This window comes from Cydia amplana, chromosome 8 (genome assembly GCF_948474715.1).
Source record: "Cydia amplana chromosome 8, ilCydAmpl1.1, whole genome shotgun sequence".
Classification (NCBI taxonomy): Eukaryota; Metazoa; Arthropoda; class Insecta; order Lepidoptera; family Tortricidae; genus Cydia; species Cydia amplana.
Genome location: NC_086076.1, coordinates 13,172,722 through 13,189,115, shown reverse-complemented (window position 1 = coordinate 13,189,115; position 16,394 = coordinate 13,172,722). Strand labels below are relative to the sequence as shown.

The 16,394-nt window shown below is 35.7% G+C and overlaps 1 protein-coding gene across 3 annotated transcripts; it reads left to right on the top strand.

The window, feature by feature from the left end:
• The first annotated feature begins 390 nt into the window (after positions 1-390).
• On the top strand, positions 391-14,288 carry LOC134650082 (calcium/calmodulin-dependent protein kinase type II alpha chain). 3 transcript variants are annotated; one of them, XM_063504911.1, is made up of 2 exons: positions 391-472; positions 11,383-14,288. In XM_063504911.1, the coding sequence occupies exon 2, from the start codon at positions 11,464-11,466 to the stop codon at positions 12,994-12,996; it is 1,533 nt and encodes a 510-aa protein (XP_063360981.1). In that variant the 5' UTR covers positions 391-472; positions 11,383-11,463; the 3' UTR covers positions 12,997-14,288. The 3 variants fall into 3 exon arrangements, with proteins under 3 accessions (XP_063360981.1, XP_063360980.1, XP_063360982.1); XM_063504910.1 differs by lacking the exon at positions 391-472 and adding an exon at positions 10,402-10,537; XM_063504912.1 differs by lacking the exon at positions 391-472 and adding an exon at positions 10,590-10,949.
• The last annotated feature ends 2,106 nt before the right edge of the window (positions 14,289-16,394 follow it).

Here is a 16,394-nt window from a genome sequence, read left to right as displayed (position 1 = left end):
TCTGTAAGCAATTGCGGGTTGGGTGAAAAATCGGATTCATTCGACTTTTTATTTATTTAACCCAGGTACAATTTAAGCAAACACTCGACGTAATAAACTCTTCTTTTAATCAATGTTCTCGAAGCTTGCTGAGCAAAGAAAACATATTGATTAAAGTATCTTCTATTCCGAGCCTCGGAGCCTGTATCTGGAGCTCCGAGTGCTCGGCCTTCTAGTTAAACACTTTTAATAGGTACGGTGCACCACACAGCGCGGACAATTATGTGCAGTAGACTTTAAGGCATTTTAGTTAAGGTCTACAATAGTTGTAATTAGTTATGTGGCGTACTGTACGCTGTAAATAGTTTCCAATGAACAATAGGATAAAAAGATGTCGTGATTAGAGGTAGGTACAACATACTTTTACTCAATGTGAGTCGTGTGTTTGATTCGTGTCGTCGCTTCGGCTCCGATAAATATCGAAGATATCGAGGTATGAATTTATTTGCTCTTAAAACAAACTTATAACCTTCTTGTACAATGAGAGGATGCCTAAGCGCAGACGGAGTGGGAAGTATGTAGGCTGGTGATACTTATTTTGATAAGACAGTCTTGATGAATGGCAAAAATATCTAACGGTTTTAAATAATTAATCACTAAATTTGATCAGGCACCAACAAATATGTAACACTGGGAGGTTTGTACTCATTTTGGAACGATATTCCGGCAATTAGGTATAGTCAGCAACAGCAACCCTGCATATAGGTACTTATTTGCATAGTTTTTGCCCAGAAATCAGTCCCTTTTTCCTTCAGAGTGGAAATCGAATTAGAAAGAAAGCGTACTTGCGCACAGAAGATTTGGTGCCAGCGATACCCGCGTCAAGCGTACAAGTACCTACTTGAAAACGTACGTGGACACGACAGTAATGTAAAACCAAGTGGGATTTTTCCTAACCACACCAGCTCGTAAAGGCCCTCTTTATCCTTCAATTACTTATGAGAAAGTTGCATTTTATCCACATTTTACATGAATCAACAGTTTGACTGCGGGTAAGCAATGAGAATATCATTTGATAACCTAAATCGTATTCAAAGATCATATTAATATTTAATATTTATTTAATAGTGGAACAACCCTTCTGCATAAATAATAATAAGGCCTATGATCAGCACAAATGTTGCGGTTCCTACGCCATTGTACATACATTGTACTTTATTGTTACAATAGACATAAAAATTATGGCGTTACAAGAGTACCTAAAATCTACCTAATTCATGGTAAAAATCTAAAAATTTGTTTTGTGGAAATAAAGTAAACTTCTGCACTGTAAATTACGTATTTGGGTAAGTACGTAATTCATTAATTACTTAAGTGTTAAATTCTCATTTCTATTTTATACCGATGGCCACTCACATGCAATATTGATTATATCCTATTCCAGAACATTCGGTTGTAGAGTTAATCGCATTGGTAAGCTGATATGTGCATTGAACGGCTTTTAGGCAAATGATCGATCGCAATATTGTTAACATGATATGACATATTGTATGTACGAGTACCTCTGTAAACGTTGCGATATTAAACATACTTTTTTAGGTCAGCCACAGGCCACAGGTAATTTAAAAAGCAATTTAATTCCTTTTTTACACAGTACCTAGTAGAATTCATTTTGGGGACCTATAAAATGTAGTCTATGTCACTCAGACTATATGGCGTATTCTGATTGTAATTAACAGGTTTTGATTTTCATCTGATATGTTTTTTATGTTTATGATCAGTCATGCAGTGTCAAATCAAAAGTGACGTTTCTGGTTAAAGAACACTTCATATCCATAACAAATACATAAAATGTTATTACAATCAGAATACGCCTCCATGAAGACAAATCGATTGACACCTCGTTCATCAATTTCGCCTGAGTAGTTTCGCGTTGCTAGCGTCAACGCCACGCAAAGCAACAACACACAAAAATACACATAGGTCTGTCTAAACTTCAGAAATAACAACTCATCGTGCATTTTTAATTTTTATAGATGTCTGCAAAGAAACGGTTACCTATAGCAAATTACTTACGACTCTTACGAGTATGCCGTCAGTCGGTATACTTTATGTTTGAGCGGAAAACTTCAGTTATTTAAATCAAAGCCAACTCCAAGCGACTTTGCCCCCTCAATCTGCCAAATAAATGTGAGGTACCTACCTACCAAAAAACTTCCATTCTATTCATAATAATTAGAACTAGCTAACGTTATATGTAGTATCTTATTTAAACCGTAGATATTGACTACCCAACGGGCTCTACAAATATCTGCATAATAAATGCAAATTTAAACTGATGCGGAATAGAAGGCCTGCCACAAGGTAAACTGAAGGCCTTATCAAGGACTTGCTAATCCACTGCGCTAGATAGGGAGCGCAGGAGATGTCAAGGTGAGAAATTCTACCTCGAGCTATATTCAAATTTTACAGTTTGTTATATTGTTATGATACGACCTTGACTAGGCAACGAATATGAGGGTGTCGTATCATATCCATATTAAAACCTTACCTACCATACTATCCATATTTAAATATCAAAATACCGCTCCTAATGTACATATTATTTATTTATTTATTTTATAATTATGTCACCGTAAAACCCGTTTTTAGGGAAAACATGACGTCTTCAACTGTCGTCGTAGAAAATTTTATAGGTACTAACATTTTGGCACAAATTGATGGCCTTTAAAACATTAACCTAAAAGTTATTTTAGCCCCATGGATTATTTCCAGATTTGCTAGTGTAACTTGCATACCAGTCTGATGTAAGGCGTTAGTTCATAATATATTCTCGTCAAAAATATGCATTTCAGTTTCATTCTCATTAATAATACCTAAACAGCGGCAGGAAACTAGCACTGCTTGAACTAGATACTTAATCTATAAATTGTATATACAGGTGTAACGTCTATCACAATGAAAAAAAAGAAATGTACGAACTCCAATGTTCTTTTTGCTTTCCTAATGTTTTACGACTTAGTTTTTCACGCATAAATGATGGAAACTACCCGCAGTAAAAGCACAGTATAGGGATAATTAGAGTAACCTATCTCCGGACGTTCAGAAATCCTTTTGGCCCGACGTTCAAGTGTCGGACGTGACAACTACACCCCTTTACTATTCCAGACCGTTGCTCATGTAGCTTGTATCGTGACTTGTTTTCTTGCGCTTGGCTTCACACGTGCCTTATATGAAGTTGGACTACTCAATAAAAAAAACCTAATACTCTGGCGAAAGGCCAACCAACCAATAGAAAAAATATTTCCGCCTCCATGTAGGCTTTACTCGGCCATAGAGAAAAAAATACATAGAGTGCTCACTCCATACATCAGTTTTAGTACCAAAAAGACTATTAGCATCTAGCATCGAGTAGCGGAACTATCAGTACTGCTACTTGACAATAGATGTCGCCACCGACCAGAAAGTCTTATGCTGTTGAGATAACACTTTCCGGTCGATGCTACATCTATTGTCAAGTAGCAGTACTGATAGTTCAGCTACTCGATGCTAGATGTAGACACTGAAATTAATAGTCTGAACTGATGTATGGAGTGAGCACTCTATGTATTTTTTACTCTATGACTCGGCCTAATGTTACGAGCTTAAAGCCCAATCTCCACATGACTTCGAACTAATAGCTTGCGTTGGAGATAAGCCTAACGTTACGCGATCTGTGTTTTCGCCAGTTGTTCGAGAATAGCTTTAACTATATTTCAGCCAATTTAAACTTAATCAACTATATATGTTACGCTGACAGCCTGGCACTGATATATATTATATTATAAAGTATATGCATCGTATATGGGTAACTGTACCTATCTAAATGCAGGTTGATTCTGTCTATAGTTCGTTTTTTTTAGCATTAGAAAGAACTTGCAAGAAGGTAAGCGATTTTGACATGTCTTCTAATTGAAAAACGCTTTTTAAAAATCAAAAACTATTACTTATGAAAGCAGAAGAATATAAATTATTGTATTAGATTCATAATTGTTACATATTCGCCGTAACTTATTTTTAAAATGTGTTTTTCAATTAAAAGACAGATCAAGATTACCTTATTTCTAATGCTAAAAGAACGAACTATAGTAATCTTCTCTTGTAAACCAGTCTATGCTGAGGGTGAAGACAGCAGTAGAACTTGCTAAGCGGTTCAGAATAAACTGAACAAGACTGCAAGAATATTTTTTTTCAGTCATGTCATGTTATTAAATCATAAATACGGGCGCTGTAATTAATATAAATTACAACTAGCTGTACAATATAGCAAATAAAAAAATTAACTTTTGTATTTAAGCATGCCAACATAGGCATGCAATTCAATCTTCACGGTAAATCTACAAGACAACCTCACTCTAACATAGGTCCACCAATATTGATATTAACGTTTATGTTAAAATAGAGATTAAAGTCAAAATTGGTCAAAAGAACAAGTTTCAACCCTTATTGTCACTCGAGGCCTCGGTCACTTTTTTTCTTTTATGATTAACAGTAGGGCATACTTAGTGCGTGCATCTGTCTCTCTCTGAATCGTTACGTAGTAAGAACCAACTTTCGTAATAAATGATTGTAACCCTCGATTTAGTAATTAGTTATCATATCACGTCCACGATTAACGACCACTGCGCCCCACCTTCCCCTCTTCGGTTATAGATTGATATTATTACCCAAAACGATTACGTTCAGAAACAACAAAAGCCTTTTATGTTACGTTGCTTTTGTATTAGACATACAAGTAAAACGTAGTTTTAAGAAATTGTAAGTATACATACAGGAGGAGTGGATTAGATATTATCCTATCTATTATTAGCAAACCTTAAGAGCAACCAATCTGACCCCCATATATGTCCAGCAAAAATTAAATTGTTGGGGGGGGGGGGGCTGAAATTAATTTCATTTCATTTATTCAATGTACAGTCATGTACAGTACATAGTGTACATACATAATTTTAAATTAACGTGACTTCGTTGCATCCGTCCTACGCTCATACCGATACATTTTTATTTTCGATCGGCGTTTGTCGATGTACGAATTGTACGAATGTCATAATGGCTAGGCCCCCCTGGTCTGGTCAGGTTCTCTATCAGTTACTTTTGTTTGACCCGTGATAAAGTAGACATAAAACTTCGTGAGACCGTGGCTACGTAAAATATTAGCAACGCTGGCCAAAGCTATCTAAAACACCTGTAGGTACTAGAATTTGTGTGCCAGGCTAATCGTTACGATATTAAGGCAAGTTTATTTTAATAGTCCTATAAAACATGCCTTGAATCGGTTACAGAGGGTCTGTCACTCAATTTAAAATAGCTCATTAGCAACATCTGTGCTTCTTGTGAACCACGCAACGTAACGTGGTTAAACACGTCACGGTTACGCCATAGACAATGGGCAAAAAATAAGTAGTTACCCTACTTATTTTATTGGGTACACTGCTTTGTTGGCTTCCAAAGACAATAACTTTTTTATTTAATTGTATCGCGGCAATTCAATAAAGCATAACTTTTAAAAATTAAGATCAGTTTCATGTTATAATATGCAAACAATTTACTAACCTATTGCACAAACATATACAATATCCATACATTCCATACCCATTGTAGGTACCTATGTAATAATAAGCTAAAGCACGTTTATACAGACAAGTCTGGATTTTTAGTTTCAACGAATTTGCCAACGCAGATCTCGTCTTTTCATTTGAGACAGAGTCACGATGCCATCAGTCGTTTGACAGACCCACAATGGTCAACATGTGACTCCTCGGTTCAGACGGGGAGCGAGACCGAGGGTAACGAGTAACGACCCACTGTTATTGGGAAGGATAGTCTAAGTTCTAACTACTACTAACTAAGCGAACGAGACTGCATGTTCTGCAGCAGAACATGGTATTGAAACTTTTGAAGCTATTCTCTCACGGATAATTAAACGACTTGCGAATACGAAACGGAAAGAGAAACGTTTTGTTAATGACATACCAATTAATATAATAGGATATGATTGTAGAACAAAAAAAGAATCCATCAAAAGGTTTTATGCCCGGAGGAAGCGAATGATATCCTATATGAGTCTAATTTAAATCTAATAAGGTTTACAAACTTAGTCATTAATAGGTCTGTTTGTGTGTATGTCACGGTTTTGGATATGTCGTGTATGAGACTGCACACCCACCGAAATTTTAATATTTCCCTTGGGGGTCCTAAGAACAAAAAAACATACTCCACCAAAATTGGGGTGTCGTTGTTTAAGGCTCATTGTATCGGGCAATGTTATTTCGGTCATTTTATTTTACAGATAATTGCAAAAAGTTATTGACGAGGCTGGTTCAATTAAAAATATGATTAAACGGGCTCCATTAGCTAATACAATAACTTTCGATGTATAAAAATAGTAGCCTAATTTCCCCAGGACATGTCCTACCTATTTAATTTGTTTAGGCACTATCCTAAACAAAGTGGCAATAAACTGGAACTAAATAGCTCAAGCTCTCAAAACTTTTTTCATTAATGTCTATCCTTAGATTACCTACATCCTATATAAAGCAATTAAGTGTCATCAAACTTGATTGCTAAAACGTGTACAGGACGACCAGTATTGTAGATCCTTGATCTATGGACTATAGTTATGGACGTTATGGTAAGTGTGAGTCCTGTGGCCTTTGAATAAAAAAATATATCATAAGAAATTTTGCAGGGTAGGTATTATTATACGTATCGTTCAAATAGTAAAGTTTTAGGCCTTCCTACTAGCGGATGGATGACCGACATTTGCTAATTGAATTTCTGTAAAACGAAATCCGGACGGCAAGCGATCGACCGATAAAGATATTGTCCGGTAAGATTGCCACGAAAACAAATTAAGAGCAAACAACTTGCAAAAATTTAAGTTGAGCCAAGTAAATGGAACGGCAAATTAGGAAGCCGTTTTCCCCCAATTTAAGGTATTTAGTAATGAACAAACTGAATAGGAAGAAATTATGAGACAAGATAACACAACTTACACAACCACAATATGATGGCGTTTTTAAACGGTGCTGAATTGCAGATGAAATGTGGCGTGCTGGTTAGGACTTAACAACACCAAGTATGACAATTAGAATAAGATACTGTCAAGATTTATCTACATGTTATTTGCACCATGCATTTGCAGTGCCACAAATTCAGAAGTGGCGATTGGGCGGAGCAATTTAAAATTTAAACCGTAACGATCACAAATGTCATATGACAAGTCGCAAACAAGCAACACGTTTCAATATTGCAAAACAACATCCAAGTACGAACAAAAACACGATAGTAACAAGTTGATTGAACACATTATGTCAATAAGCAAAAGTTCATGAACTTACCAACTAATCCGTACTTCGTAGTGGGTACCGGCGTCCCGCCAAATTGAACACCCGAACACAACGCATCTCACGGGTAGCAGCTAGGGAGCCGATCGATACGCCCGGTCAGTACGCGGAGCGTCCGTTCGCCGGCACCCGACGCGCGACGCTCGCGGAACGACCTACACACCTCGTAATATTCTCAACTTATTATTTTACACGCACGTCCACTCATGAGAAAAGCAACCTGAGACGACCGCAGCGTTCGAAACCTTAATACTTCCCTTCGCTACAAATATTAGGTGACAGATGCCGCTACAAACCCGATCGGATACCGAGGGAATAATTTGCACAATTTCCAGTCACTTAATTAATAAAAAAAATACATTTTCACTTTCAGTTTGCTGGCGGTATTTTAAACGGAGCTGCGAATTCACGACGCGTCATGCGTATACCGATATAAAAATAATCTGAATGTGAACAATATGGGGACAGGAACAGGAGTCGCGTAATAATAAGAGTACTCTACGCGTGGGGATGGTACAGAGGGTGCATTGTGCACCGGCGAATTTCGGAAGGGCCCGCTCCGAAGCCCTTGTTTGTTCCCCCTCTACTTGCGCAAGATGCGAACCAGTTTTGATTTTTGTGTATTAAGCATGGAGTTAGCCCGTTGACGAGGGGGTTCAGCCGTTAGACTGCTAATTTGCAGATCGCGGAGAACGCGCTGCAAATAGCCGTTTTAACTATTATACGTGAGCGGAGTCATTTTATTTAAAGTTCTTACACTAGTACACTTCACAGTTGCTTTCAATTTTTTATTGTTATTCCTACTCAGAATCACAAGCTCTTTCAATCCTACTTTGAGAAAGTGTTCCAAGTTTTTTTTTTCCCTTCCGTTACCATTTTTCATAGACTTGTATGGAAGATGTGGGACGGTTTTTTCCTCCTATTAGGATCGAAAGAGCTCGTGATTCTGAGTGGGAATAGAAAAACAAGTAAACAGTAGACCTACAGATAGGTATCTAGAGGAGTAAGAAGTCTTGCTAAGTAGCCTTATTCCATGGTTTTTAGGGTTCCGTAGCCAAATGGCAAAAAACAGAACCCTTATGGATTCGTCATGTCTGTCTGTCTGTCTGTCCGTGTATGTCACAGCCACTTTTTTCCGAAACTAAAAACTATACTGTTGAAATTTGGTAAGTAGATCTATTCTGTAAACCGCATCAAGATTTTCACACAAAAATAGAAAAAAAAAACAATAAATTTTGGGGTTTCCCCATACTTAGCAAAATTTTTTTTTTCATCAAACCCATACGTGTGGGGTATCTATGGATAGGTCTTCAAACATGATATTGAGGTTTTTAATATCATTTTTTTCTAATAGAATAGTTTGCGCGAGAGACACTTCCAAAGTGGTAAAATGTGTCCCCCCCCCCTGTAACTTCTAAAATAAGAGAATGATAAAACTAAAAAAAAATATATGATGTAGGTACATTACCACGCAAACTTCCACCGAAAATTGGTTTGAATGAGATCTAGTAAGTAGTTTTTTTTAATACGTCATAAATCCCCTAAATACGGAACCCTTCATGGGCGAGTCCGACTCGCACTTGGCCGCTTTTTTAGATTAGATTTCTGAGGTATTAGTGAAAATTCTTATTACGTTTTGATAAATTCACACTTAGTCCTATGTGAAATGTACTAAGGAATGTTCCTTTTGTCAACATTTTTGTAAAATACATATTAGCTAGGTCGTGAAATTATCATCATTTTGCGTTAAGAGTATCTTTTACGTATATGGTCACCCATATCCGTAAACCTCACGGTTTTCTGCAAAAAGGGACCTTAGCGCGGCAGGCGCTTACGTCGTTATCGATGAAGATTCAACACAAATGCAATGTTCGGAACATAAGCGCCTACCACGCTTAGGTCTCTTTTAACTGGTCACTACACATGTTGAGTACTTTTAACTCTTTCTTTCATTCTACATTATTTATTCAAGAATTAGACGTATAAAAAATGCGTTTTTAATATTTTAAGACCATAACGAAAAGGTCTTAATAAAACTTTCAGGAATCGATATAATTTCGATTAATCTAATCAAGTATTTAGATTCAGATTCAGATTTATTATGATAGCAATGTATCTGAATATATGTTTACTAGCTGTTGCCCGCGACTTGTTAATGAATGAATGAATGAATGTTTCTTTATTCAGGCAATAGACCGATAGTATGACAGATAAAATTCCTAATATTGCGCGGGTAGATAAAAAACCCGTCAAGAGCATGTCGGACACAGAGGAGCGTGGAGAGCACTGGTGAAGAGTGGAATAGGATATGACAAAGAACAAGAAGATACTCTATAACAAAGCACAGTAGGTACATCTCAATAGGCATTTATTTATATTTATAAAGACCTAATGCAAACGTATAAAACCAAAATGAATAATTACTGACTGATAAACGAAAACTAAATACCAAGGTAGGTACAAGTTATGAGTCACAGTAACCATGTAGATTTTTGTAATATCATGAATCATAAATAATCATGATGTATGCAGCTTTGCTTGGCCACAATACCATGTACTTAGGTACCTAAGTATACGTATTACAAACTCCACCTATCTTCAATTACCTATAGCACGAAGTAGAACGACATAAATATGAGAACAAATTAGAACTAAATACTGTGTTTAGTATAGTACAGTATTAAAACAGTTTTTCCTCAAAAATACGTTTTGAAAATCATATTTTAAATGTCTATTTAAGTTTATAAAAAATAAGCTTATTTCTGAACGAAATTTTCGGTAAGCCGTCCAAGCCGGCAGATGTCGCTTGGAACACGTTTAGCGCTGCGCTAGTGTATCGATTTACCAACACTCGTCTGTGTTTACAGCCGCAAATACGTTAGGAGAAAAATACATTTTACACAAGAAATACGCGAGAAATACACTCGATTGCACTTAATACATGTCTCATTAGGAACGCAAAGTAAGATTAACAAGTCTGTAAAAAATAACAGGTCGTTTTTGTGATGACGAAATTAAATATTTTTAGCACAGCACTCGGGCAACACAGAATGTCTATGAATTTGACCCCGAAGCTCGTGTCCCGAACGAGCAGGAGAGTGTAGTGTAGGGCCAGGCCCTTCGATTCTGATCTTCATCTCGTTGGAGATTGTATAAAATGGGCACATAAATAGGTAATAATATTATCGTAATTCAAGAATGTATCGTTATTTGTGAGTGACGCCGCGGAGTGATTGTAGTATTTTTTACCATCGAAAATTATCATGACCGAACCGTAGCACTCATACGGACTACTATTGCTAAGAATATAATCTTATGTCGCGCTTTGATCGCTACATTACTACATTATTTATAACAGTGTTATTTTTAAATTTTATCCCCGCAATTTTATCAAGCCACGATGCATCGGCAGGCGCTCGTGGGAACTATTTCATCCATAAGTGGATTATAATAAAGATGCTCGAGTTTTGGTGAATGTGTCGAGACAATGGTGTATCGATTATTTTGCGCAAACGAAATGTCATCCCGGTGCCGTAGTGTTAATATTAGAAGTCTATGTTTGTGACCACGATTACAATTGTCTAGGTATCTACGCGTTTTATATTGAGCTTGCAGATCTTCGATTTAGAATGGGTGACAAAAATAGTGCCTGCCAAAGATTTTCATTCGGATAATTTTGATCTGCTCTCGTTCTCATCAACATTTATTTATTCCGACGTTGTGCATTTACAGAAATGCAATGACATGATAATATTTTAATTAATACAAAAGCAACAATGTTTTTTTTTCCAATAAGAATATTGTAAAACTGATTACGTAAAATATATAGGTACATATTTATAATTATTAAGAGTTTTCTAAAATATATTTCCGTTTATAAGAGCGAAAAAAAAACTTGAATAAAAATATTAGAGAAAAATTTACCAATGTTGAGGGCATTAAGAATATTAAGATAAGCGTAAAAATTACTTAGTTGCCCGATGATAATAATTATATTTTTTTTTTCTTTTTGTTGCAGTTACCGAATCTGAAATATTCGTGCTCAAAGTAACGGTTTTATTTCAATTTAAACTAGAACAGTGAGTATCGTGTGTTAATCATGGCAAATCCGAATCGCGATGGTGTCAGCACGCGTTTCTCTGATAACTATGATCTTAAAGAAGAACTGGGAAAAGGAGCATTCTCTATCGTGAGACGAGCTGTCCAGAAGTCGACGGGATATGAATTCGCTGCCAAAATAATCAACACTAAGAAGCTCTCAGCCAGAGATTTTCAAAAATTGGAAAGAGAAGCCCGAATTTGTCGTAAGCTGCAACATCCTAATATTGTAAGACTACATGACTCCATTCAAGAGGAGCATTTTCATTACCTCGTGTTCGATCTCGTCACCGGCGGGGAACTGTTTGAAGACATCGTGGCACGTGAGTTTTATTCTGAAGCTGACGCTTCTCACTGTATACAACAAATTTTGGAGTCCGTTCATCACTGCCACCATAACGGGGTAGTGCATAGGGATCTGAAGCCTGAGAATCTGTTATTGGCTAGCAAAGCTAAAGGGGCTGCAGTCAAGTTAGCCGACTTCGGCTTAGCTATTGAAGTGCAAGGTGACCAGCAGGCATGGTTTGGGTTCGCGGGAACTCCTGGATATTTGTCACCTGAAGTACTCAAAAAAGAACCATATGGTAAACCAGTAGATATATGGGCGTGTGGAGTGATTCTTTATATTTTGTTGGTCGGCTATCCACCTTTCTGGGACGAGGACCAGCACCGGCTTTATGGACAAATTAAAGCAGGTGCCTATGATTACCCATCTCCTGAATGGGATACTGTAACGCCTGAGGCAAAGAGCCTTATAAACCAAATGTTAACCGTTAATCCCAGTAAGAGGATTACTGCATCTGAAGCTTTGAAGCACCCATGGATTTGCCACCGCGAACGCGTGGCATCTGTGATGCACAGGCAAGAGACTGTAGACTGCTTGAAGAAGTTCAATGCTCGTCGCAAACTAAAAGGCGCCATTCTAACTACTATGCTTGCTACCCGAAACTTCTCTGGGAAGTCTATGGTCAACAAAAAAGGAGACGGCTCACAAGTAAAGGAGTCGACTGACAGCAGTACTACTTTGGAAGATGATGATCTGGATAAGGATAAGAAGGGTGTAGACCGTGCTTGCACTGTAATCTCCAAAGAGCATGATGACGAAGGACTTACTAAAGCTGATTCATTCGGCAAAGCCCGAGGTGATAGCAATGCGTCACAGCGTCGCTCAGAAGTAATCAAAGCCACAGAGGTACTTATAGATGCTATTAACAATGGCGACTACGATACATATTCCAAATTATGTGATCCTAATGTGACTGCTTTTGATCCTGATGTACTAGGTAACATGGTTGAAGGAGTAGAATTTCATAAATTCTTTATTGATAACACTCCTCAGCACGTAAAGGCCAATACAACCATACTTAATCCTCGCGTCCACCTTATTGGTGACGATGGAGCTGTTATAGCATATGTGTGTGTGACGCAGAGCGTCGATGCCGAAGGTCGGCGAACCACACAACAAACTAAAGAAACTCGTATTTGGCACAAACGCCACAACAAGTGGACAGCGATACATTTTCATCGCTCCTAACTAGTCTCTTTTTCGATCCCAACTTTTACGCCGAAGGATGTTGGTCTAACGAAGCAAAGTATTTGTAATGGTGAAGCCATAGCAACACGCGTAAGTTCAAACATAAAATATATAATATGATTAGACCCTTCAAAAGTCCTACGGCAGCAACGTAAATTATAAATAAATACTTAATATCCAATTCTGCTATAAAATTACACGAATTTTATTAGAAATTCTTTGTAATCTCAAGGAATTATGTTAATTACATATAGGTAAATGTTATTATCTACACCAATATAAGCATTTCAAAAGTTCTTATAACGTTAAAAGTCACTATACTATATTAAAATCTTTTACATCACAATGTGACTAAAATGTGATACCGTTTAAATACCTAATGCTTTGTACTAGTTCTAGTAGAGTGTACAACCATTCTGATCTCCACGATCGAAACAAACATCGAGGCAAACGTACCGATGTTATATTAAAATTCTCGATCTAATCAAAGTCAGATCTGATAAAAATGAATCTATATTGAATATAAAAGATCGACAAGAATTTCAAGAAGTTTAGAATTATTAGCACATTTCTCAGTAAGTCTCTCTACATTTTTAACTATGAATGTTTTGTCGTGCTTAAAAATGGTGTTCTATTTGTTATCAAATACCTAGTTAGTAAGGTTTAAGTAACTGATGGTACAGTTATTGGCACTACGCATCTTACAGTGAATGTTTCTATAGAATATTCGTAAGATTTTACTTCAACTAGCTATTAGCTTGAGTGGATTCCTTGTAACATTTTACATATTTTAAGTGAAATTATATCAATTTCGTCAATTTTAGATTTATTCTCAATGTTGTTGTATTATTCAGCTTTTTATTTATGTTGCGTTATTATTGTTCAACGAGTACATTGTTATTCCTGGTTATTAAAATATGTATTACTTACTTATATTCATGCGATAGCTAATAATTTGAAAGTGAAAACTGTGCAAGAGAATGGTCTGGTTGTTGGTACTTTAGCCACTAATAAGAGGAGCTTTGTCAACCGTGATATTAATGTGTATTAAGAAATAAAGTGTTTTTTGCACAGTTTCACTTAAGAAAATGTGCTTTAACTATTGGATCTAAACCTAACTGTAAGTCTGCAGTAAATTCAGTATTTCCTAGAAATATATTTAGATATAAATAACATTGAACCGTGTTTTTTACAATTTTGTAACATATTTTAGGATTTTAGTATAGTTAGCAACACTTAATTTGTATAAACCTGAAAGGAGTTGGAATTGTAATTATAAAATGCAATGCATAATACATATATAAATAAAAAATATTTATGGTTACCATCATGTTCACGTAACCGGAGTACATAGTTGTGCCATTATCATGAATTTAGTGCCAATAACTGTAAAAATTAAAGATGTATTCTAGTCTTTATTGTTATGCATATTTAGTATTTAATCAACGTTTCTAATTTAATTTTGATCTATAAATAGGTTAATAGTAACATTATGTAAATAGATATTGATTTGCACATTGTGTGTTTAAGAGTGTCGTCTTCTACATACCTCCCTTCATCTATCAAAACGTTTGTATTATGTTTTGTAGGTCACAAATTATTAAACATATTTTTTCTGGGTTTCTGGCATGTTCAGCAAATATACAGAAGTTATTAAATTATCTTGTTAGGCAACTTTACCGCCATGCTCACTACAGACGCATATTTAGCTTAGAATTTGTTTTTGTTGTAATTTGAATCCGTCACAGGCAATTAACTATCACAATTAAATATCTAGGTCTAGCAAGTGTTAAGTACCTGACCTGCCTTCTTTTGGAATCTTGTATAAGACACGACGGTGTTGGATAGACTAGTAAATTTTGAGAATCTCTGAGCCTAACTGAATGGTAAAATTATCATCCCACTCTAGAATACCTACTTATATGATTTGTATAGAATAATTCCTCGTTTACAAAATATCAAAAATACGTTTTTAGTATTACAAATAGAGTAAAAAAAGAGTTTATTGTTTATTTTGTCTTGTAGGTTTGCTACAGAACAAGGTCTATCTAAACTCCCATAACCATGAATAATGGAATTACAATTATTATGATCTGGACATTTCAAAGATATTATAGCAAAATTATAGAATTTTTATTTGCTTTGAATATATAGCCCAAGTACCTGTTGCTCGTGACTTAAGGGAGATACTTCATTAATGGAAGAACCCAAATAAGACTTAAATCTCTAACCGATCTTTATCTCTTATTTTAAAAATAAATATACGTAAGGTATTTGAAATAGTTACCAGAATATCTCAATAACGTGTTTAGTATTATTAACTACTTAACTATCTTTATAAAGTCCCTATAACAATGCATTGGCAATCTCCTGAATGCTATAACTATAAATAAAAAATTAAAGATGCACAAATATATCATGTATCTTCCAGAATTCTCTACCAAGTTATCAGACGTTTTAAATATTATGCATTGTCTTCCCTTAACAGTGTTCCAGTGTTACGATCTTCTATAATACCTACAAAAGGGATGCCAATCAGATGCATCTCGTTATTTCAAAATGTACACACAGCTGTCTATACGTTTATGCACGTTAATCTCTTTGCATACATTGAATTCACATGCTTCAACGCCCTAATCGTCGAGTTACTTAAATGAAATTTAAATTTCATCTATTGGCTACTTTTTATAATGCCTACTTATAAATATTTATTCATACTTAATGAGTACTTGTTTGGAATTCAAGTGCTATATTTAAAATTTATTTGTTATAGTCACCTATAAGCTATAACTTGGAATGGAACTAAGTGCTGTTCGCAAGTAATTACCAACTAATGGGTACAGTGCAATAAAAAACCAGAACTAAATAATAACATGTTTAAGATTTTAATTATGTTTTTGATAGAAACTCATAAAGCTTATTGACAATTCTTCATAGCGTTAAAATTTTCACCATTCAGCTAGTAATTGTATTAACCTACATTATTGTTACTGTTTTGTGTTATTTTGCGTGTTTGGTTACTTATGCCTCTTCATTATAAGATGTGTACCCTGTACTGAAATTATAATTAGGGTGTATGTTAAGCTTATTTGTCCAAAATACTAATATTGACACCCATCCGTGTCTAGGCAAAACTATGGAGATTACTTTTGGTATAGTGGTTAACGAAATTTACATTAAGTACTTCAAATGCACCACTTTTTTTTAAATATTCGAACTTTGTTATGATGAAGGCTAAAATGTTGTAGCATAATTTCCATATGTGCAAGTGTAGGTGTATTGAAAAAAAAATGTCAGTATATTCGTATTCAAAATAATTTCTTCAACCTCTGCATTGCCGATTACCATGTAACATTCTCTAAAATAAAGTTCTTTTGATCTAAACTATATTTTATTTT

Coding starts and splice junctions, on each gene's coding strand:
- LOC134650082 (XM_063504911.1), top strand. CDS start 11,464: ATGGCAAATCCGAATCGCGATGGTGTCAGCACGCGTTTCTCTGATAAC.